The sequence below is a fragment of the Ursus arctos genome, unplaced genomic scaffold, assembly GCF_023065955.2.
Source record: "Ursus arctos isolate Adak ecotype North America unplaced genomic scaffold, UrsArc2.0 scaffold_13, whole genome shotgun sequence".
Taxonomy (NCBI): Eukaryota; Metazoa; Chordata; class Mammalia; order Carnivora; family Ursidae; genus Ursus; species Ursus arctos.
Window position 1 is genome coordinate 50,823,598 of NW_026622797.1, and position 24,757 is coordinate 50,848,354.

The 24,757-nt window shown below is 39.2% G+C and overlaps 1 protein-coding gene across 5 annotated transcripts in view; it reads right to left on the reverse strand.

Moving 5' to 3' along the window:
• Positions 1–24,757, reverse strand: part of AFG1L (AFG1 like ATPase) — a 231,204-nt gene that overhangs the window by 170,551 nt on the left and 35,896 nt on the right. For all 5 annotated transcript variants that reach the window (XM_057311220.1, XM_057311219.1, XM_044388838.3 and 2 more), the window contains one exon: positions 6,981–7,204. In XM_057311220.1, the coding sequence (XP_057167203.1) occupies positions 6,981–7,204 (224 nt within the window). The remainder of the gene's footprint in view (positions 1–6,980; positions 7,205–24,757) is intronic.

The following is a 24,757-nucleotide window of genomic DNA, read 5'->3' on the forward strand; positions in this document are numbered from 1 at the left end:
TAATTCTAATTATAGCGATTTACATGAACTACTTACCAGTTATGCCTAATTACCTCACAGCACAATAACAATTATGCATACATTACATGTGTCAGATTAACCTGGTTGTAAGTTTTATTTGATAACAAAGGTAAAGCGTTCAGAAATGCTCATTCCTCAGAGTTTGTTGCTTCTAAAGCATGGTCATCTGCTCATAACTTCTTCAAATTTTTATTAGAGAAAACACTGTTATACAGGTAGGGGAAAAGCAACCTAATAGACTGCCACCAGTTTTATTCTCATCAATAATTCAGACATTTTTGTGAAAGTGCTTTTTATATTATAGTGTGGCCTTACAGCAAGTTTCTTAGAAGTACAATGAAAAAAAAAAACATTCACTATAATGAATGTTTAAATATCTGCATTAAAAACAAATGCACAAGGGGCACCTGGGTGGCTCAGTCAGTTAAGCGCCTGACCCTGGTTTCTGCTCAGAGTTGAGACTGAGCCCTGTGTCAGGCTCCATACTCAGCACGGAGTCTGCTTGAGATGCTCTCTCCTTCATCCTCTGCCCCTCCCACTTGTGTGCGCTCGTGCACTCTCTCTCTTAAATAAATAAATCTTTAAAAAAAAAATGCCCAAGAGCCCTTAAATGGCTCAGCCAGTAGACCATGTGACTCTTGATCTCGGGGTCATGAGTTCAAGCCCTACATTAGGCATAAAGCTTACATTAAAAGAAAAAACCCACACACATAAAAATGCCCATATTGTTAAGTGAAATATGTCAGACAAAGACAAATGCTGTATTTTCTCACTTATATGCAGAATTCTAAAAAAGCCAAATTTGTAGAATGGTGGTTACTGGGGCCTGGGGGCAATGGCAGGATACTGGTCAAAGAACATAAACTGCCAGCTATAGGATGAACAAGTTCTGGGGATCTAATGCACAGCATGGGGACTAAAATTAACAATACGGTGGGGCACGTAGGTGGGTCAACTGGTTAAGCAGCTGCCTTCTGCTCAGGTCATGATCTCTGGGTCCTGGGACTGAGGCCCACATCAGGTTTCCTGCTCCCTCTGCCCCTCCCCACTGCTCATTCTCTCTAATAAATAAAATTTTAAAAATAATAAAATTAACAATACCGTATTACAAACAGCATGGATATTCCTCAAAAAGTTGAAAATAGAGGTACCCCATGACTCAGCAATCGCACTGTTAGGTATTTATCCAAAGGATACAAACATAGCAATTCGAAGGGGCACATGTACCCCAATATTTATAGCAGCAATGTCCACAATAGCCAAAATATGGAAAGAGCCCAGATGTCCATCAACAGACGAATGGATAAAGACACACACACACACACACACACACACACACACACACACACAGAGGAATATTACTCAGCCGTCAAAAAGAATGAAATCTTGCCATTTGCAATGACATGAATGGAATTAGAGGGTATTATGCTAAGTGAAATAAGTCAGTCAGAGAAAGACAAATATCATGATTTCATTCATATGTGGAATTTAAGAAACAAAACTGATAAATATAGGGGAAGGAAAGGAAAAATAAGACAGAAACAGAGAGGGAGACAAACCATAAGAGACTCTTAATCATAGGAAACAAACTGAGCGTTGCTGGAGGGGAGGAGATGGGGTGATGGGCATTAAGGAGGGCACTTGATGGAATGAGCACTGGGTGTTATATGCAAATAATGAATCTCTAAATTCTACCTCTGAAACTAATACACTATATGTTAATTAAATTGAATTTAAATTAAAAAATTTTTAAACTACTCAAAAGTAGTTAAGATAGATCTTAAATTTTTCACCACACCAAAAAAAAAAAAAGGGTAATTATGTGAGAGGATGGAGATTATTAACTAACCTTACTGTGGTAATCATTTTGCAATACAAGAGTATCAAATTGTCACTTTTTATCTCTTGAACTATAATTTCTCAATAAGCTTAGAAAAAAACTAAAATCATAAATCTTACTTTCCAAAATCAACAAATCTAAAAATAAACTTCTCCTTTCACTAAAACAACCTAGTAGCCCAAATTTTCCTTCTCCGATACTCAGCATATCAGTGTTTATTTTTAGAAGACATAGGTCTCACAACTATATCGTCAATTAATCTTTGACAAAACAGGAAAGAATATCCAGTCTCTTTTAAAGACAGTCTCTTCAACAAATGGTTTTGGGAAAACTGGACAGCTACATGCTAAAGAATGAAACTGGACCTCTTACACCATAAACAAAAATAAATTCAAAATGGATGAAAGACCTAAATGTGAGACAGGAAAGCAGTAAAATCCTAGAGGAGAACACAGGCAGTAACCTCTCTGACATTTCTTATGAGATATATCTCCCAAGGTAAGGGAAACAAAAGCAAAAATAAACTATTAGGACTTCATAAAAATAAAAAGCTTCTGCACAGTGAAAGAAACCATCAACAAAACTAAAAGGCAACCTACAGAATGGGAGAAGATATTTTCAAATAACATATCCAAAAAAGGGTTGGTATCCAAAATATATGAAGAACTTATCACCCAAAGAACACCCAAAGAACAAATAACCCAGTTTAAAAATGGGCAGAAGACATGAACAGACATTTTTCCAAAGACATCCAGATGGCCAACAGACACGTGGAAAGATGTTCCACATCATTCATCATCAGGGAAATACAAATCAACACTACAATGAGATATCACCTCACACCTGTCAGAATGGCTAAAATTAACAACACAGGAAACAAGTGTTGGCAAGGATGTGGAGAAAGGGAACCCTCTTACACTGCTGGTGGGAATGCAAACTGGTGCAGCCATTCTGGAAAACAGTATGGAGGTTCCTCAAAAAGTTAAAAACAGAACTACCCTATTATCCAGCAATAGCACTACTAGGTATTTACCCAACAACACTACTCCAAAGGGATACATGCACCCTGATGTTTACAGCAAGATTATCAACAATAGCCAAATTATGGAAAGAGCCCAAATGTCCAACGACTGATGAATGGGTAAAGAACAGTGGTGTGTGTGTGTGTGTGTGTGTGTGTGTGTGTAATGGAATATTACTCAAACATAAAAAAGAATGAAATCTTGCCATTTGCAATGACGTGGATGGAGCTAGAGAGTATAATGCTAAGCAGAATAAGTCAGAGAAAGACAAATACCATATGATTTTATTCATATGTGGAATTCAAGAAACAAAAGAACATAGGGGGAATAAAAAGGCAAAGAAAGAAACAGACTCTTAACTATAGAGAACAATCTGATGGTTACCAAAGGAGAGGGAGAGGGGTGATGAGTTAAACAGAAGATGGGGATTAAGGAGGGCACTTGTGATGAGCACCAGGTATTGCATGTTAAGTGTTCAATCACTAAATTCTACACCTGAAACTAATATTATACTGTATGTTAACTAACTGGAATTTAAATAAAAACTTGAAAAAAAAAAAAAAGGGTCTGTGGTGTCTTTACAATCTTCAAAAACTAAAGCTTTTAGGCAGACAGTCTGTGCTTTGCTATGCTGCCTGCCACTCCCTTGCAATGTATTCAATAAACTTCTATTTTCTTTGTTCTGCCTCGGGTGACTTCTTTCACCACCCACACTGCTGGTATCCACTTGACTGCTTGCCCCATATTTGGGGGCTCCCAACTGATCGGGAGAGACACCACGTTTGGTGGCCCATATGGGGAGACTCTGTGCCCCCACCTCCTGGCCGAGGTTACTCCTAGATGAGGATCGAAAGCCCCAGGAGGCACCAGCTAGACTGCCCTTGCCCAAAAGGGTGAGGGATTTCCCCTCTTGCCCTTGGGAGGGATTCTTCCTTCCCTCTCCTTTCCCTTTTCATCCTTCCAGCAGTCTAATCCGACTACTCCTCAGACAACTGAAGGTCTCCAGCCAGGGTGGCTCCCTGGTGTGGTCTGAAGTTCTAACAGCAAATAGGTCAGACTGCCCATGCCTGTGAGGGCAAAGGACCCCTTTCCCCTCCTCTATTCAAAACTTCTACCTCCTTAAAAAACAAATGAATAAACAAAAACTAAAGCTTTTATATATGTTTTACTCAGATTACATTAGATGTTTGGGTCTTTTTCAATGTTAAAGATTTGGCAAGTTTAAGAAACTACAGAACAAATACTACCACAAAGAAATGCTGATCTACAGAAGACTTAATCACATATCGTTAGGATTAAACAAATATAAGCTTTCATTAGACACATTAAAAACTCAGCTACACATTAAAACCAGGGACTGTAGGTAGGAAATATTACATTTACTTACTGCTAAATAACTGTCAATTAACCAGGCAGACCCATCATTGCCAATTCAGAAATCAAAGGAGGAAGTGTGGGAGAATACCCCTGGGAAGAGCCAAACAATTATTTTAAAGGAAAAAAACAAAAAACATGTTGTTGAATTGGCAACCAGATACATTATTGATTAAAGGATACTTTTCACTGGATATGAGTTCACCAGTCACAGTAAGATGAGCCCTAGGGATGATACAGAGTGGGGAGGAGGGGAAAAAAAGGACTGTATTTCTAGAAGGGAAAGGACTAGAAAGAGAACAAAACAGAAAATTCATGAAGGCAATTTCACTCTCGGATAACCAAAAACCCAGTTAAGTAAAGCATCCTGCTTCCTGGCTGTGACACATAACCAAGCCAATATTTTATTTGGAAGACCATCTGTATTACAAACTATAATTAGGTACACAGCACATAAGCAGTTTACATTTTCTAAACTTTTTAGTTCTTTATTCGCCTATAAACTTTTGGAAATACTGGAAGACGAAGAAAAGGTGGCCATCAAAAGGGATAATTCCTTATTAGTTCCTATAACCATTATGCTAGAGCAGCCAATCACAGTGGCCACCACACTCACAGTCTACTTCGGAGGGAACCAGCATACTCATGGGAGCCCTAAACGGTACCTTACGCAGAGATCTGATCTTTACACTGGCTAGTGGCCTCCAAAAAACCTGGTATGAAAGCTCTGCTCAAACAGGGATAAAGTGGTTGGGTTTCCTATCAGATTCTTACTGGGGAATTTAAACCACAGGTATGGGAAGAGAATTAATAAACTGGTAGGACAAACCGAAGTGGAAAGAGAGGTGGGGGAAGGAACAACAGAGTGTGCTACTTACATGAATGGCAGAGCACTGGCGTGAAAATCAGCAGGTACCTGTGACTCTCAAAACCACTGACGCAAAGACTCAGGCTCTGGCTCGGGAGGCCTGGCTGTATAACTGAGATGCCCTCCACTGTTATTTGCATGTGCAGCCTTATTCTGAATCTCCATTTCTTTCTGTAACCTAAAAATGAATCCCTAGTCCATTGAACCAAAAGATGTTAACGCAATGGCCGCATTTTTCTTTCTATAAAAACAAAACTATGTAAGTATACGCTAAAGTGCTTTTAAAAAAGTAAAATTACTTTGATTAGAGTTTTTAAATCAAGCACTACTAACATATGTTATATATTACCTTCCTCTAAAGACCTCATAATAATAGCATATTTGTATGTGGGGGAGGATGGTTGGCCAGTCAATTAAAGGAAAACTAGTTTCTTTGGTTGAACCATATTCTAACTCTTCTTACTATTAATATCCCTCATAATTTGAAGAGGACACTGCTGATGACAACAGCTTCTATAATGGGATAAGGAATGGGAGTTTTCCTGTCTCAGAATTTCAGCAAAAGCTCAAAGCTAAGGACAAAGAGAAACAAGTTCCCCTACATTCTAAAAACACATATTAGTTATATCCATGCAGGAATTACTTTAAGAAGGAAAAAAAAAAAAAAGAGGCAGAAACAGCCCTAAAACCAAAGTGGAACTGAAGAAAATAATCAAGCTAGAAAGCTGTTAGCTAAGTAAGGAATGTTGTAGTACCTCCTGCAGATAAACCTCATGCCAAAAGCAGGTGCTTCTCCCCAAGGAAAGCACCCAAAGAGATTAGGATTGAGTGTATGACGAGATGGGCATCCCCCTCCCCAGCAGGATGCTTGTTTAGGTGAGGAAATCACAGGCAGTTACCAAAGCAGGCTATGGAAGTGTCCGTGGAAGAACTTGCCATAGGTCTCCAGGAGGCTGACTGAAGCTAGAGTAGGGACTGGAGAAAGGAGATGTTACTCTTCCTGTGGCCTAAGTAGACACCATAAAAGGTGTACTGGGTACAGCTGTCCTGACAGGAGCCCACCCAAGAACGTTAAGTGCAAAGACAAGGGGGACCAGCAGAATGCAGTGGTGGAAGGTGTTCAGAGTCATAAGATGTCCAAAAGTGGAACAGTGGGGAAGTCCCCACGGGAGTCCAAAAGAACCCACCAGTGTGCCTCTCAACAAAGCACTAGCATGTCAGTGTCTACCACACAAAAGGCCCTTAACTGTTCACTTAAGACTTTGCTGTTTTGCTCTAATCTTCCATCCTCTCATCCCGACCTTAGAGAAGCCAGGCAAGCAGACACAGGAGGAGGAGGGAAAGGGAAAGAACAAATCACTCCACCTTCTGCACTGCTGGGGCAGACCTGAGCTAGAGGGAAGGGAAATTTTTAAATTGTACAATTTTCATTTCGACTAGACAGCATCAATCATTACCTAAATATGAAGCTATTTGAATCCCCCTCAAAGGTATGGAGTACCAAGAGGTCAGGAATGGGGATCCAACAAAGCTTGTTTAAAGGAACTGGTGGGGGGGGGGGGTGGTGCCTGGGTGGCTCAGTGGGTTAGGCATCTGCCTTCAGCTCAGGTCATGATCTCAGCATCCTGGGATCGAGCCCTGTGTTAGGCTCCCTGCTCAGCAGGGAGTCTGCTTCTCCCTCTCCCTCTGCCTCTTTCACCTGCTTGTGCTCTAATAAATAAATAAAATCTTAAAAAAAAAAAAAAGGAACTGGTTAGAAATTTCAAGCAGTTTCATGATTGTACTGACTGCATTTAATCCATTTTATAAATGCTTACTTTAAACTGGTCCATCTTTAATATCACACAAAACTCACCTTTGAAAAAAGGCCTCCTGCCTCTATACTGTATCCTTTAAGGTCCTCATGTAATTTCTGCAAACACTGTATGACTCTTCTTTGATGCTCATCATCCTTTAGCTCATGAGCTTTGATCAGAAAGTCATAATGGTCCAGTGGTCCATGGCAAACAGCCAAAGCTTTTGAATAAACCTCTGCAGCCGCAGTTGGAGATGTAATCTCAGGTGTCTGGACTGTATAGGCTATAAATAAAAATACATATAAAATTTTAGACTTTCTTAAATGAAGATATTTCATAGTACTCCACGTATTTCTTAATGGTCACATTAAAACCTTTCAATTACAAGTATATATATGTGAACAGTTATTATAAATCTCATTTTGATAAAAATAAAACACATTTTGGGGCACCTGGTTGGCTCAGTTGGTGGAGCGTGAGACTCAATCTCAGGGTCATGAGTTCAAGCCCCACCTTGGGCATGGAGCCTACTTAAAAAAATACAAATAAAAAGATAAAATACATTTTGTTCAATGAATATAACCATCTCATTTTAATAAAAGAGAGTAAACCCCAAACCCATAAGCTATCATTGTAACTCCTCTTCTAGAAAACCTAACCTGCCATAGAGTCTCTGCTTTGCCTCCGCTCCACTAAATGGGCCACCTGGATTCATCAGATCCTTCCCTACAGCAGGGCTGGCACCTTTGAGTTAAGCCTAATTCTGGTTCTTGAGTACCAAAGCAGAGACAGAGACTAGTCACAAAGGGTTTTCTACTGCCCCTTTACTCCCTATCCAAAACCACACAGCATTCAGATATCACCACATTGATTTCAATGCTTGTAAGATTCCTTTCCTTTTCCATAACTTTTAAGTTTAACACAAAGACTTGAAACACAACAGAGGGTCTGTTTCAAAGCAGTGAGGTTTTCTGATCCTTTTTTTAGCCTCTCCTGGGAGAGAAATGATTGGCCATGGCAAGATCAATCATAACTCAATTCCTTATCTGGGCCAGGTGCAATGAGCAAGTAACTCCCTTCTATTCTTATTTTATTTATTCTTTTATATAAGTATATTTGATATACAATGTTATATTAGTTTCGAGTGGACAACACAGTGATTTAACAATTCTATACCTTACACACAATACTCACCACAGTAAGTGTAGTTACCACCTATCACCATACAAAGTTATTATAATATTATTGACTATCTCTCTCTGTACTTTTTAGAAGCAACAATAAGTAGCAGCAAACAGGCATATTTTTTAGGCAGGTCTGGCACCCTTCTTTGAGTCAAAGATTTTGCAAAGATACATTGCCAGTATTATCCTTGTTTCATTGAATACCATGTTTCCTTTGTTTCAGTAATATGAAAATTATGTACCCTGGGGAAAAAAATTAACAGTCAATGTTATTTCCATCTTTTTCCCAAGAAAGGAAAGAAAATCCTAAATAAACCATGAGTGTTGGGGAGAGGGCAGGGCTGTCTTCTAATAGCTGTTCTTCCTTTCTTAATAGAAGTTTTAGCTGGGTACAAGGCTGCGCAGTTACATAACCCATTTCTGGCCTCTCAAGCAGCCAGGCACAGCCATATTACCAGTTCCAACCAATGGGATGTGACACCTGTAGCTGAAAGAGCCAACCTGGCAAGGAGAGGCCCACAGAATGCTGAGCAAAGCAGAGCGAAGTTCTCCAACAATGCTGAGCTGCCAAACCAGCCCTGGGGCACCTACTGGATTTTTATGTAAAAGAATAAACTTCTATCTCGCTCTTCAACCAGGTCCTCAGCCAATCATCCATCAATACTACTCACTCTGTAGAGCAAATACTCTAATTCATCCCCTCCCACTCTTCCTCATGCTACCACCCTAGCTGGGGCTCTCATATCTCTGGCGTGGCCTCCCTGCCTCTGATCACCTCCACTGCTCCAAATTTACCACAAACAATCTGGAAAATATCTTCCATTAACTACAGAGATGATCTTGCTAAAATCCAAACTGTGATTTTATTAATATTTTTCTTAAAATTCATCTCATTGTTTAAAGGAGTGGTTTTCAAACATCAAACACAATTTTAACAGCAGCACCTTTTTTTTTCTTTCTTTTTTTTATGTACAAAACCTTCTATGCAATCCTCAATTTATTAGAGAAAAATAGAGGGGGCACAAAATCCCACCCTCTTCACATCTCCTTCCTTTCTAAAACTGTACCACCCCCACTTCCAAAGAAGCCCCTGAAGCCACGTTTCCACTGGATAGCAGCACATGAAGTACAAACAGTGTACAGAAAAGAGCACAGCAGGCCTGAGATTACTGTCCTTAGAAAGATCTGCTTGCAAGGTGGGCTCTTGGCTGGGAACTTGGATTCCAAGAGGGCTCCCACCATTCCCAGAAATGTTAAGAGTATAATATATGGCATTTAATATAACTAAATCTAGTGGTTCTTGGCAGATATATATGTCATATATATGTAAGTATATATAGTAAAATATATATTAAAAATACCAGAGTATATCATGCATAGTTGTGCCTAAACTGTTTGTACCATGTACAAGCTATGTGGTTTATGCTGAACACCTAGTTTCCTTCTATGCAGCCAGAATTTTGGTACATGCTGCAAAGAGTAGCTATGCGACCATCACCACCCCCCACCACCCTCTAATGAGCTTCCCTAATAGATAACATTTCACATCTGTTGTCACAGTTCATTGCTGGAAAAATTAAGTATTTCTTATGTGACTCTACTAGAAGACTCTTGGAAGCTTGCACCTAATTTCTTCCAGACTTTGCCCCACATGCCTTCCCTTTGGCTGACTGTGTTTATTATATTTTTTTGCTGTAATAAATCATAGCCATGAGTACAACTATATGCTAAGTCTTGTGAATCCCCCTATCAAATTATCAAACCTGGAGGTAGTTTTGGGGATCCCCAAAAACAGGGTCCTCATTCTCGGGTTCAAGATAGTTGTAATAGGGCCCCAGCCTGCATTTCTAGACGACTCTCCTTCTACTCTCCAGAAAGCAGTCACTCATACAAGAAATGATTGTCTACCACATGTAATGTGTAATGGGGTAATAGAGAATATCAGGGTTTTCTATTATTATTTTAAGTGCGGGGGGCAGGGAAAAAATTGCAGCAGTAATGTATCAAGATTAACTGGCATTAGCAAGTAAAATGAATTTGGATACAGAGAAACTGGTCATGAAACTATTCTAAGTTGGAAATAATCAAGGCCCAAATCAGGATGGGCAATAGCAGAAATGTCAGGAAGCTAGTTAGACTGGAAAATGCAAAGGAAGATTCAATAATATTGTGAGTTGCCTTCTAGTTAAGTGGATTACTTACTGTGTCCCAAACACTTTCAATTACTTCATTTCATAGTCATGCCTTTGTTCATGCAGATTCCCTGACTTGGACGTCCTCCTCTGCCAATCTCTGCCAGCTTAATTTCTCCCTCACAAAAATCTCACCATCCTTCAAAGTCACTCAGCTCCCTACCACCAAACCTCCAAACTCGCCTGTATTTACCCCATCCTTTTCTCTTTCCTTAGCCTAGGAATTATCACTCATTCCAGCAAGGATATTAAAGCCTTCTTGTCCTCTAATCAGTGGCTTTCGAATTTTCCTGAATATCACGACCCAATATTCACACACATCTATACAACTGAAAAACAAATTTCATGAAATAAGAGATTTAGTAAGAGTATGAAATCGTTAAAAAAAAAAACACACACACAACTATGCATGATATAGTCCAATATTTTTAATATATATTTTACTATATATACTTACATATATATGACATATATATCTGCCAAGAACCACTAGATTTAGTTATATTAAATGCCATATATTATACTTATTTACCTTTTTGTTTTCTGTCTGTCCCCACCAGAGTGGATGTTTCTTTTCCCCAGAGTATACGTTCTTTGAGGACAGGAATTTTTGTCTGCTTTGTTCAGTGCTGTATCCCCCAGTGAACAGTGCCTGGTATACAATTGGTGCTTATTAAAAATAATCTTGAATCCTCTCTCTTCCTACCTTTTCAGAGATGTCATTCTCTTCGCTAACCAGCCCTGTATTATATCATCAACCTTTCCCTCTCTACCCACTTTTTCATACCAACTCAACCCCTTCCTATCTTAAAATTATAATAACAAAACCTCCTTGACCCCACAGTCATGAGACATCTGCTCTACCTCCTTTCCTTCACAGCCAAACCCTTGAAAAAGTTACCTTTATTTTTTCTGGTGACTCCTTCAAATCCTGCTCAATTCTCAACCCACTGTGGTCAAGCTTCTCCTGAGATAGCTTCTGCCAAGCCCACCCAAGACCTACTGTTGCCGAATCCAGAAGCTACTCCTCAGTCTTCATATTCCTTTTTACACATCAAATACCTACTTTTTAAAACTAGTCATTGGAAAGATCAGGACTGCGGGCAAAGTATGTTGTTTCTCTTGGCATCTGCCTTTAGAGAAGCTTAACTATCTTTATTTCTACTTTTATTTTGTACTAGCCTAACATCTTTATTTAGTAGTATATACTTCATTTGCATTTTTTAAAAAAGAAAACCAATGCATACTGAAGATAAGACATCACTTGAGCTAGTCAGCAGACATAAAAAGAGAAACAGCGGTTATTCACTTCCACATGCAAGGAGCCTGGAAGTTGCCACTCCATCCTAACAATGTAAAGCTGAACAGACAGAAAAATCTACATCTCTTCTCAGATCCGTAAGACATGGGAGGATGCAGGGCAAACCACTGCCCCCAAGATTAAAGAGAAAGGCAAATACAGAGAGTAATGGCTTATAAGAGCAGAGACTCACAAGTGGAAACCGGTAGGAAAACCTGAACTTAGCTGACAAATTGCTGGAAGCTCAATATGGACAACTCAGAGTTAAAAACTCCAGGGGTACGCAGTCATACAGGGGCCCTCGCTCTTTTCTAAATTTTACCTACAGGAGTTTAACCAAGTTCTTAATGTTAATATGGGGAAAATCCCCTTATGCTTCTGGCATGGGAGGGGAAAAGAAACCTTTTTATTTTTTTTAAGATCTTTGTAATTAAGATTTTATTTATTTATTTGTCAGAGAGAGAGAGAGAGAGCACACACAAGCAGCGGGAGCAGCAGGCAGAGCAAGAAGCAGGCTCCCCGATGAGCAAGGAGCCTGATGCTAGACTCGATCCCAGGACCCTGAGATCATGACCTAAGCTGAAGGCAGACACTTAATGGATTGAGCCACCCAGGAGTCCCTAAGATTTTATTTTTAAGTAATCTCCACACACAATGTGGGGCTCAAACTCACAACCCTGAGATCAAGAGTCACAAGCTCCACCAACTGAGCCAGCCAGGTACCCCAAGAAACCATTTTAAAATACACCAGAACACTTTGTTATTCCTAACAAGGCCTGCCCTTGGGAGAAGCCAGTTAAGGAACCTAACCTGCTAGGTTTTATCAGAGCCCAAATGACCTGGGGGAACGGAAAACACCCAACTCCACTCAACTCTAGGCTTCCATGTGGGAGAAAGGAAATACTAAACTGCAGCCCACTCAACCATTCTCTCCCATCTAAGAGGGAAGAAAAAACATTTCTGAAGCTACCCCTGAAGTGGTGTAGTGTTATTTGAAAGTGGACTTGGATCTGTTGTAAATGTATATTGAAAAAAGTAAAAAGAAATATAACCGACATGCCAAGAAAGGTGAGAAAATGAAATACAAAAATACTCAAAACCACAAAACAGAGAAAAGGAGAAGAAAAACAAGAAGAACAAGGGCAACAAACAGAAAATAGTAACAAACATGGTAGATATTAATCCAACTAAATCAATAATCACTTTGAATATCAATGGTATAAATGCACCAACTGAGAGAGAGAGATGGTCAGAGTGGATCAAAACACACAAGACCCAACTATATATTGTCGACAAGAAACCCACTTTAAATATAAAGACATATGGATTAACAGTAAATGGATGGCAAAAAATATACATGCTAACACTAAAGAATGTAGGCGTAGCTGTATTAATTTCAGACACAGCAGACTTTAAAGAAAAGTTATCAGAGATAAAGAAGGGCATTACATAATGATGAAGGCATCAATTCTCCAAGAAGAATCAATCCTTAATGCATGTGCACCTAACAACGGAATATCAGACTAAACTACAGGATACTAAAATTGACAAATACAAAGAGAAATAGATGAATCCACTATCATAGTTGGAGACTCTAACATCCCCCTAGCAGAAATGGACAGATCCAGCAGGCAGAAAAATCAGTAAGGGCATACTGAACTCAACCCTAACAATCAACTAGCTATAACTGGCATTTATAGAGTCCTTCATCCAACAGTGGAATACACATTCTTCTCAAGTGCACACGGAACATTCACCAAAACAGACCACATTCCAGGTCATTAGACACATCTTAACAAAGTTAAAAGAAATCATACAATGTCTGCTCTAAACAACAGAATTTAACTAGAAATCAGTAGCAGAAAAATAACAGGAAATTTCTAAAATACACAGAGATTAAATAATACACTTCTAACATATGGGTCAAAAAAGAAATCTGAAGAAAAATGTAAAAGACCTTAGACCCTTCCAACTCAAAATGGATCATAGACTTAAATGTAAAACACAAAACTATCAAACTCCTAGAAGGTAACATAGGAGAAACATAAAAGACACAGAAGAAACCTACGTAATCTTGTGTATGGTGATGCCTCTTAAGATACAACACCAAAGGAACAATCTGTGAAAGATATAATTGATAAGCTGGACTTCATTAAAATTTAAAACTTTTGTTCTGTGAAAGCCAATGCCATGGTGTCATAGAAGACAAGACACAGAATGGGAGAAAATATTTGCAAAAGACCCATCTGATAAAGGACTGCTGTACAAAATATACAAAGAACTCTTTAAACTCCTAACAAGATAACAAACAATCCAATTTGAAAGTGGGCCAAAGACTTTAACAGACACCTCAGCAAAGAAAATATACAGATGGCAAAGAAGCGTATGAAAAAATCTCTACATTGTATGTCATTGGGGAAATGCAAAGTAAAACAATAACGGCACACCATTATACACCTATTAGAATGGCCAAAATTCAGAGCACGAACAAATGCTGACCAGAATGTGGAGCAACAGGAACTCTCATTCATTCCTGGTGGGAATGCAAAATGGTAAAACCACTTTGGAAGATAGTTTGGCAGTTTCTTACAAAACTAAGCATACCGTTACTATATAATCTAGCAATCTTGCTCCCTGGTATTTACCCAAAGAAGTTGAAAACTTAAATCCACAAAAAACCCTGCACCCAGATGTTTACAGGAGCTGTATTCATAATTTCCAAAACTTGAAAGCCATCAAGACATCCTTCAGTAGGCAAATGGACAAATAAATTGGTATATCTAGACAATGGATTATTATTCAGCACTAAAAAGAAATGAGCTATCAAGCCATGAAAACACATGGAGAAAGAGCCAATTTGAAAAAGCTGCATATCATAAGGTCAGACATTCTAACTATATGACATTCTGGAAGGGGCAAAACTACGGAAACAGTAAAAAGATCAGCAGTAGACAAAGGGTGGGGAGGTAGGAAGGAGGGAACGGACAGAGCACAGAGGATTTTTAGGGTAGTGAAAATACTCTATGATACCGTAACGATGGATACACGTCATGCATTATACATATATACCCATAGTTCAAGAGTGAACCCAAATGTAAGGCACGGACTTTAGGTAATTATAATGAGTCCACATAGGTTCATCAGTTCTAACAAATGCACCACTCTGGTGGGGGATACTGAAAATAGGAGAATCCATGCATGTGTGGGGGAGGGGGGAGTAGGGAGAATATGGGAAAATCTCTGTACCTTCCTCTCAGTCTTGCTATGAATCTAAAACTGATCTTGGAAAAAAAAAAGTCTAAAAAAGAGAGAGAATCAGTCAGACAAGACACTCAAGGCTGAGAGATTGGCCAGCTTAGGCCTGGATAGCAGCTGTATAAATTGAAACACAAAAGACTTCTCAAAAGCTGCACTAAATTAAATCTGTTACTACATCAGTGTACACAAATTATGGGATGCTGCTGCCATATTATTTTGATTTGTATTAATTTGTCTTATTGTACTCCAAATGGACAGTGGGAAAATGCCATTCTGAAGATCCACACACTGATCTACAACATAAATGGGAGATTTTAGAAGCCCATAAAGCCTGCACTAATATCTCAATTTTGTACCTTGTTTTACTACTTTCTCCTAAATAAGTTTTAGGAAGATCCCACTAAACTCCATAGCCCATGTGCTGTAAGACTTAGTCAATATCATGATGTCCTCCTGTCTGAACGATTATAACTTCCTAGATAGTATTTTGACAATTATTTCTATCCGCACACACCCACCCCCAGAAAAAATAGTTTCCCCAGCCTTTGACTGCATTTGTGATTACTTCAATTTCCTTTTTTTTTTTTTTTGAAGTGAACATAACCTCAAGATTTTATTGTCTTCATATTAAACAAGAGATGAAGCTTAGAACTGGATCACTTGACCCTTTCTCATCTTAATCACCTCCCGGTTTAAAATGTCTTAATGGCCAACACTGTCTAGATCTGCAGTTGGGCTCAACACATTCAGGCAACAGCACCATCTCCTTTGTAGTTTTAGCTTTTTCCTCGAAAATCTGCTTAGTCTGCCACCATAGCCTCTCTGCTTCCTGCAATAAGACTGATGTGGGGAACAAAGGCAAAAGAAAAAAAATTAAATTTCCTTATAACTTACAGCCCATTGACAAGTCCTTGAGAACAGGCAGTGTGACCCCCGTCTAGGAACTCAACTGCCTTGATGTTAATAGTTTGCTAAAGGCAAAAGGCAATCCTAGCTTAACGTTATCCTGACCTCCAGGATCCTAAAAGTCTACTTTAAGAAATAAAAATCCCTTTGGAAACTTCCTTTACCTCTACCTCCCAAGATATATGTTAGCAATCGCCCGCCAAGCGTATGGCCCACTGATATACATCTGAAGGGACTCATGACTAAGGTTTTACTAGACAGTAATAGAGGACCCCTCAAGGTCCTGGAAACCTTGCTTCCAAATTCCTTAGAGACTTACACTATCCCTAACCCCTCCCAACTTGAAAGTATATAATCGGGCACTCTTCACGACCCCAGCACAGCTCTTTCTGCCCGCAAGTCCTGTCCCTGTGCTTTAATAAAACCACCTTTTTGCACTGAAGATGTCTCAAGAATTCTTTCTGGACTGTTTGCTCCAAACCCCACACTTTCACATCAAAGGCCACTTTCCCTGGGCATACAAAGAATCTTTGTGCTTCTTGTCCCTTGTCACTTTGTGCCCCCCTTCTTATAAGAAACGCCACTGTTTTTGGGAATGTTCACCAGGTTTGCTGGGGCACTATTACTAGGGAAAGTGATAGCCCCCAATTTTTTTCCATTGGTTATAGTTCTGCTTTGATAGAGTAACGTTTGAAAATTTACAGATATCCAGGAAAAAAAAATAAAACAGTATGAAGTATTGAGAACATAACTGTGCTTTAATTTGGGTCTTAAGTTTCTAATTGTGACAGCAATCATACTTCTCAACAATGTCCACCAGCTCTACAAGCACATGCAATGGTAACATTAGAGCACTTCACACTGGACTTGTCAAATACCCACTCTATAAATTCACCCCGTGTTGCATCTGGGTTTTTCATAAGAATTGAAGCATATCTATAATTCACAATTAGAGTCAGGTTTCTGAAGACTGAGATATGAAACACTGCCAAAATACTGTCAATTTGCTTCTCAAACTGAATTTTTTTAAAAAACAGTATAATTTATTCTTTACAGCAATTTTATAGACATGGGCAGTAGTTAATTTCATAGTGATTTTGGTTGAATATGATACAAAGGAAACAGGTATTTTCCAGGACAATGGGACAGGTAAAGGAAGCTTTAGGAATTCATGGGGGAGGGGTGCCTGCGTGGCTCAGTCATTAAGCGTCTGCCTTCTGCTCAGGGCATGATCCCGGGGTTCTGGGATCGAACCCCCCATCGGGCTCCTCCACTGGGAGCCTACTTCTTCCTCTCCCACTCCCCCTGCTTCTGTTTCCTCTCATGCTGGCTGTCTCTCTCTCTGTCAAATAAATAAATAAAATCTTTAAAAAAAAAAAAAAGAATTCATGGGGGATAAAAAAAAGATAAAACAAACTTCTTTTTCAGATGTTTTAAAATTTCCACAAAATATTTTGTTCCAAAATGTACTACAGTACATAAAATACATCGAATGCATTGCCTGGCATGAAGATGGGAACCCCTCTCTCTTACATAATAAAATCATCTTTTCTGGTCCATCTTGGCCCAAGTCCTGTGTGTCTGAGGGCAGACTTCTCTTGAGAGGCCTGAAGTTGTAATAAAAAGCATTGTTTTCATCTACTGGTTTGTATTCTTGTTCAATTTCAGTTGGCAAGCCACTTCTGTTGGATTCACCTGGAAGTAGGTTGAATATCGGTCCCTTTTCATCAATGCAGTTTGCAGAATTACTTCCGGGACTGCAACATACCCACTGGTACCTGGCTCCTGTCCCTATCTGTGTCTTGGCCCAAACTGCGATGCCAAGGACTGGAGCTGAGCAAGAGCTGGGTTTCTTCTCCCCCAATTCTTAAGTTTTCATTTTAAGACAGAAATTTGGAAGAAAAAAATTCTTCTGAAGTTCTGCAGTCAACAAGTTAATATGCTCCACTTAACTAATATCACTACGTTAATAAATAATAAACTACAGTTATGCTTGTCTTAATGGCACATAGTAGCCTACAATGCAGAAAGAAGAGGCAACTGAACAGCACAATTACAAAAGAAATTAGAAAAAGGCAAATTGTCACCAATAGCCCTGACAAAAGTTGTTATATAACACACAGTTCTTTTTTTAAAAAGGTCTTAACTTCTGATCCATGATGGTGGTGGGGGTGGAGAGGCCTGGGAGCCCACTAAAAGAAAATTATGTGTTGTGTATGTGTTATTGTGTATTTTTTCTGAGACAACATCTCTAAATATATTATAGCCTCCTTCAGATTTTCAAACAAGTTTGTGAACAAAAACTGGTTAAGAACCACTGTTTTAAAGAATTGCTAAAACTTAGAGTTTTAGAAGGAAAATCTATTAATAGCAGCTCACTTTTATTGAGCACTCACTGTGTGCCAGGGACTAGGGTAAGTAACGACATAATTATTTTTATTAATCCTCATAATAATCCTATTATACAATAACTAAAAAATCCATGGATAAATTTGTTCATTCACTGTTTGCTGAAAACCAACTATATCTGAGGTACTATCAGTGGAAAAAAAAAAAAAACACTAAAAACAAATTCCTTTCCTTGTGGAGCCTTCACTCAAGGGGAAAAACAGACAAAAAAATTAAAGAAAGGAACAGACAGTGATCAGTACACTGATGAAAATAAAAGTGATATCTTAGGGTCTCTGACCAACAGCATGGGCATCCCCAGGGAGTTTAAGAGAAAAACAGAATCTCGGCCCCCTACCAGGGTCTGAATCAAAATGTGCAGTATAACAAAATACCTGGGCATTTCATATGCACATTAAAGTTTAAAAAGCACAATGCTAGGGAATGACTGGGGACTCCTAAGAGTAGTAAGTAAAAGCCTTCCTATGGAAGGGACATTTAAGTTGACACCTGAATGCCAAAAGGAGTCTGCGGAAGATCTGTGAGAACACCCAGGCAGAGAGAAGAGCTCTGGCAAAAACCCTCAAATGAGGGGCGCCTGGGTGGCTCAGTCGTTAAGCGTCTGCCTTCTGCTCAGGGCATGATCCCGGGGTTCTGGGATCGAACTCCCCATCGGGCTCCTCCACTGGGAGCCTACTTCTTCCTCTCCCACTCCCCCTGCTTCTGTTCCCTCTCTCGCTGGCTGTCTCTCTCTCTGTCAAATGAATAAATAAAATCTTAAAAAAAAAAAAAAACCTCAAGTGAAAATGGAAATAAGCTTTACATTTTTGAGGGAGAAAACAGAAGTTTATGTGGCTGATTTACATGAACAAAATAGAATATAAGATGAAGTTGAAAAGAAGAGCAAGGAAAACCCAAAAGAAGCCACTCCCAAACTATTAGAAGTTATAGAGCAATTCAGTAACGTGGTGGGATACAAAATCAATGCTCAGAAATCAGTTGCATTTCTGTACACGAATAACGAGAACGAAGAAAGAGAAATTAGGGAATCCATCCCATTTACAATAGCACCAAAAACCATACGTTACCTTGGAATTAACTTAACCAGAGACGTAAAGGACCTTTATTCTAGAAACTATAAATCACTCTTAAAAGACATTGAGGAAGACATAAAAAGATGGAAAGATATTGCATGCTCATGGATCGGAAGAATTAACATAGTTAAAATGTCCATGCTACCCAGAGCAATCTACACTTTCAATGCTATCCCGATCAAAATACCGAGAACGTTTTTCAAAGAACTGGAACAAATAGTCCTTAAATTTGTATGGAACCAGAAAAGACCCTGAATCTCCAAGGAACTGTTGAAAAGGAAAAACAAAGCTGGGGGCATCACAATGCCGGATTTCGAGCTGTACTACAAAGCTGTGATCACAAAGACAGCATGGTACTGGCACAAAAACAGACACACAGACCAATGGAACAGAATAGAGAGCCCAGAAATGGACCCTCGGCTCTTTGGGCAACTAATATTTGATAAAGCAGGAAAAAACATCCGGTGGGAAAAAGACAGTCTCTTCAATAAATGGTGCTGGGAAAATTGGACAGCTACATGCAAAAGAATGAAACTTGACCACTATCTCACACCATACACAAAAATAAACTCCAAATGGATGAAAGACCTCGATGTGAGACAGGAATCCATCAAAATTCTAGAGGAGAACATAGGCAGCAACCTCTACGACATCGGCCAAAGCAACCTTTTTCATGACACATCCCCAAAGGCAAGAGAAACAAAAGATAAAATGAATTTATGGGACTTCATCAAGATTAAAAGTTTCTGCACAGCCAAGGAAACAGTCAGAAAAACTAAGAGGCAGCCCACGGAATGGGAGAATATATTTGCAAATGACACTACAGATAAAGGACTGGTATCCAAGATCTACAAAGAACTTCTCAAACTCAATACACGAGAAACAAATAAACAAATCAAAAAATGGGCAGAAGATATGAACAGACACTTTTCCAATGAAGACATACAAATGGCTAACAGACACATGAAAAAATGTTCAAAATCATTAGCCATCAAGGAAATTCAAATCAAAACCACACTGAGATACCACCTTACGCCAGTTAGAATGGCAAAAATAGACAAGGCAAGAAACAACAATTGTTGGAGAGGATGTGGAGAAAGGGGATCCCTCCTACATTGTTGGTGGGAATGCAAGTTGGTACAGCCACTCTGGAAAACAGTGTGGAGGTCCCTTAAAAAGTTAAAAATTGAGCTACCCTATGATCCAGCCATTGCACTACTGGGTGTTTACCCCAAAGATACAGACGTAGTGAAGAGAAGGGCCATATGCACCCCAATGTTCATAGCAGCAATGTCCACAATAGCTAAATGGTGGAAGGAGCCGAGATGCCCTTCAACAGATGACTGGATTAAGAAGTTGTGGTCCATATATACAATGGAATATTACTCAGCAATCAGAAAGAACGAGTTCTCAACATTTGCTACAACATGGACGGCACTGGAGGAGATAATGCTTAGTGAAATAAGTCAAGCAGAGAAAGACAACTATCATATGATTTCTCTCATCTATGGAACATAAGAACTAGAATGATCAGTAGGGGAAGAAAGGGATAAAGAAAGGGGGGGTAATCAGAAGGGGGAATGAAACATGAGAGACTATGGACTATGAGAAACAAACTGAGGGCTACAGAGGGGAGGGGGGTGCGGGAATGGGATAGACCGGTGATGGGTAGTAAGGAGGGCACATATTGCATGGTGCACTGGGTGTTATACACAACTAATGAACCATCGAGCCTTACATCGAAAACCGGGGATGTACTGTATGGTGACTAACATAATATAATAAAAAATCATTATTATAAAAAAAAAAAAGAAAAAAAAAAAAGAAAAGAAGAGCAAGGACCAGATCATTTAGGGTCTTTATAAACCATGGTAAACAGTGTAGACTTACAAATAGGATTAAGAACAAGTAGGTTTTGATCAAAAGCATGACATGATTTTTTAAAAGATTACTTCTATAGAAAATAAGATGGTAGGAATGCAAAGTAGAAACAGAAATGGATGGATTGTATGGTATGTGAGTTATATCTCAATAAAGTTATTACATATATATATATATATATATATATATATATTTTTTTTTTAAGTAAAAGCAGAGAGACCAGTCAGGTAACTATCACAACAGTCTAGTTCAAAGATGTCCATAATTTGGACCAGAGTTAGCACTGTAAACTGACAAAAATCATGCGGCCAATAATAGCAGCAGCAGCAACTGCTAACTTTTACTAAGTACTTACTAGGTGCCAGGTACTTGTCTAAGTACTTTACACACATTAACTCATTTAATCTTCATAACCACTCTATGACATAGGTACTACCATTATTCTTAAAGGTGAAGAAACTGAGGCAGAGAGGAGCTAAGTAAATAATCTGTCTGGGTTCCCACAGTCACGTACTGGCAGAGCCAGCATCTGTCCCCACAGGTACAGCAGGGAGACAGGATGGGCTCTGGAGTTAACTCTCAGTCAGGGTAATATTCTTCATGGCAGATTGGGCACGTGATCACCATCCTAGCCAATGATGCCTGATCCCTAAGAGGAAGTCAACTTCTGCCAAAGTTTCCCCCAGTGATCTCTAAAAGGCAGAAAAATAACTCATTCGTTCCTGCCTTTGTACTTTTTTAAAGATTTATTAGAGGGACAGAGAGAAAGAATGTGTGCGTAAGTGCAGAGAGGGGGGGTTGTGTAGGAGGAGAGGGAGAGACAGTCTTAAGCAGACTCTGCAGTGAGCATGGAGCCCAATGGAGCCCAGTGGAGGTGCTCAATTACATAACCCCGAGATCAGGACCTGACACAAAACCAACAGTCGGATGCTTAACCGACAGCGCCACACAGGTGCTTTGTACTTTTATCTGTCAAATGGGGTACCTGGACTATTGCAAGCATCTTAAGAACATGAGGGAAAACGGTGATACATGGAGGACAATCATAGTCTTGATGATATGTTGTGATCATTATGTGTCGAGGTGATCAGACCATGAGATGCCCCTACATTTGGTCAAACATCATTCTGGATGTGTCTATGAGGGTATTTCTGGATGAGATGCACACTTGAATCACTAGACTGAGTAAAGCAAACTGCTCTCCCTAATGTGGATGGGCTTCGTCCAATCAGTTGAAGGCCTAAATAGAACAAAAGGCTGACCCTCCCTGAGTCAGAGAATTCTTGTCTGCCTTTAACCTGGGACATCAGTTTTCTCCTGTCTTTGCTCTCCAACTGAAATACAGGCTCTTCCTGGGCATTGAGCCTGCTAGTCTTTAGACTAAAGCTACACTATCTGCTTTCCTGGTTCACAGGCCTTCAGACTTGGACTGGAATTACACCACTGAGTCTCCTGGGACTCTTGGTCTCCAACTTGCTGACTGCAGATGTTGGGACTTATCAGCCTCCATAATTAGAAACTGAGGCAGAGAGGGATATGAACCAATTCCTTACAATAAATCTCTTTCTCTTTCTAAATGTATATATACTCTACTTCTTGTGTTTTTTTAGAGAACCCTGACTAATACCTAGGTTATAAAGCTTAACTGTATTAACACAGTTTCTATAGAGCTGGAATGATAATAGCAAAGGGAATAAATGAACTTTGTAATCTTTGGTGCTTTAAATTGGAATGGATTTTTAATTCTACACATAGGTAGATAGTTGAGAATATTTTGAAGATGTTCTTTAGAGACTTAAGCAAAATGGGAGACCAGACTATTTCAGCAGAAGGTAAGCATTTTACCATTAAGAAATGTTATTAAGGGGCACCTGGATGGCTCCATCATGGAGCGTATAACTCTTGATCTTGGGGTCATGGGTTCAGGTCCCACACTGGGTGGAGAGATTACTTAAGATAAAAAATTTAAGAAAAAATGTTATTTTAAAGGTCTGCTTCATCCTTAAGTTTTTCTAATACTTGAAATTAAATATTTTTTAAACATTTCATTTATTTGACACAGAGAGAGAGCACAATCAGGCGGAGCAGCAGGCAGAGGGAGAGGAAGAAGCAGGCTCCCCACTGAGCAGGAAGCCTGACACAGGGTTCAATCCCAGGACCCTCAGATCATGACCTGAGCCAAAGACAGACACCTAACCAACTGAGCCACCCAGGCACCCCAAAGTTAAATATTTTTTGAGAACCTATCTCTAACTTTATACTCAAAATCAGTAAAGATGTGGTTTAATGTGCAGAAACTTTACACATAACTTGTTAGTAAAGTGGGGTTTGGTTCAAAAACCTTCTATAAAGACTTCTCAGCTCAAAAATATCCTATGATTAAAGGAAAGAACTAAAGATATGCATCATGACACACAACTATACAAAATAGAGTTTCCAAGGTAACTATCTTTTTGCATTATTCACTCCTGAACAATTGTATATCCAGAACACTCAATACAGTGTGATGAATCTGACCACTTCAAGGCAGTATGCATGTTTACTGCAGTAGAATAATCAAAGTTACACAAAATCAACAGACTACAAGAGGTATTTATATAACCCAGAAAGCTATATGCTTTATGTTCATTTTAACAGCTTCAAGTTTTCTTTGTAAAACTTGAATTCATTTGAAAATTCATGAGTGAGGGGAAAAAAAGAAAATTCATGAGTGACAGAATTCTGAAAGATAAAGAAAACTAACACTATGAAGTGCCTACTACGTGCTTAGCACACAGCACTTTCTGTACTTATCTCCTCTCAAAAAAATGTGAGGTAGCTATTGTTATTCCTTACAAACAAGGAAATTAAAATAACTTAAAAGGTTAGAAAACTTAAGTAAATGACCAAGTCAGCATCTGAAGCTAAGTGACCCAAACCACCACGATGTCACTCTCATTAAAACAACCATAATACTACCGATAAGTGAAGGCTGTGTTCCCACTTGTCGTAGCCAGGCAATAGAAACTCAAAACAGGAACCTCTCTCAGGCCCTCTAATCTGAAGTACTCAAGCCTGTTGGAGCAACCACCAACCCCTTCTCCTCCTGGATCTCCATCCTCCTCAAGCCCTGCCAGAGCTCTGCCCTGCCTGCACGCTAGGGTCAGCCTGCCTGTGTTAAGAAACAGCACTTCCAAAACACACCAGCAGCAGCTTTTTCTATTAAAAGCCCCAAACTGAAGAGCTGGATGAAAAAATTCCTCTCCCTATAAATCAGAAAGCCCTTATATTTCACATTGTTGGCTTTTACGGTTTTGACAAACCAAATTTATGTATACCTATTTGAGCTCTGATGACAAAATATTAATATATTTGGCACTAAATAAGACAATGACCTAGCCCTCAAACATGAAGAGGACACAAAGTTGGGAGACAAATCAATGCTGGATAACAATCCTGATTCAAGAGGATGTTAATGTGCTACAAAAATTGGATGAAACTCCCAACGTAAAATTTAACTAAGGTGCATATAAGTTCAAAAGCTTAATTAGACTGAAAAGAATCAACTGAAAACCTATGAAATAAAAGAACTGAATTTAGTCAGCAGCTAAACAAATATTTATGAAGCATCTATAGAATGCAAAGCTTTGCGCT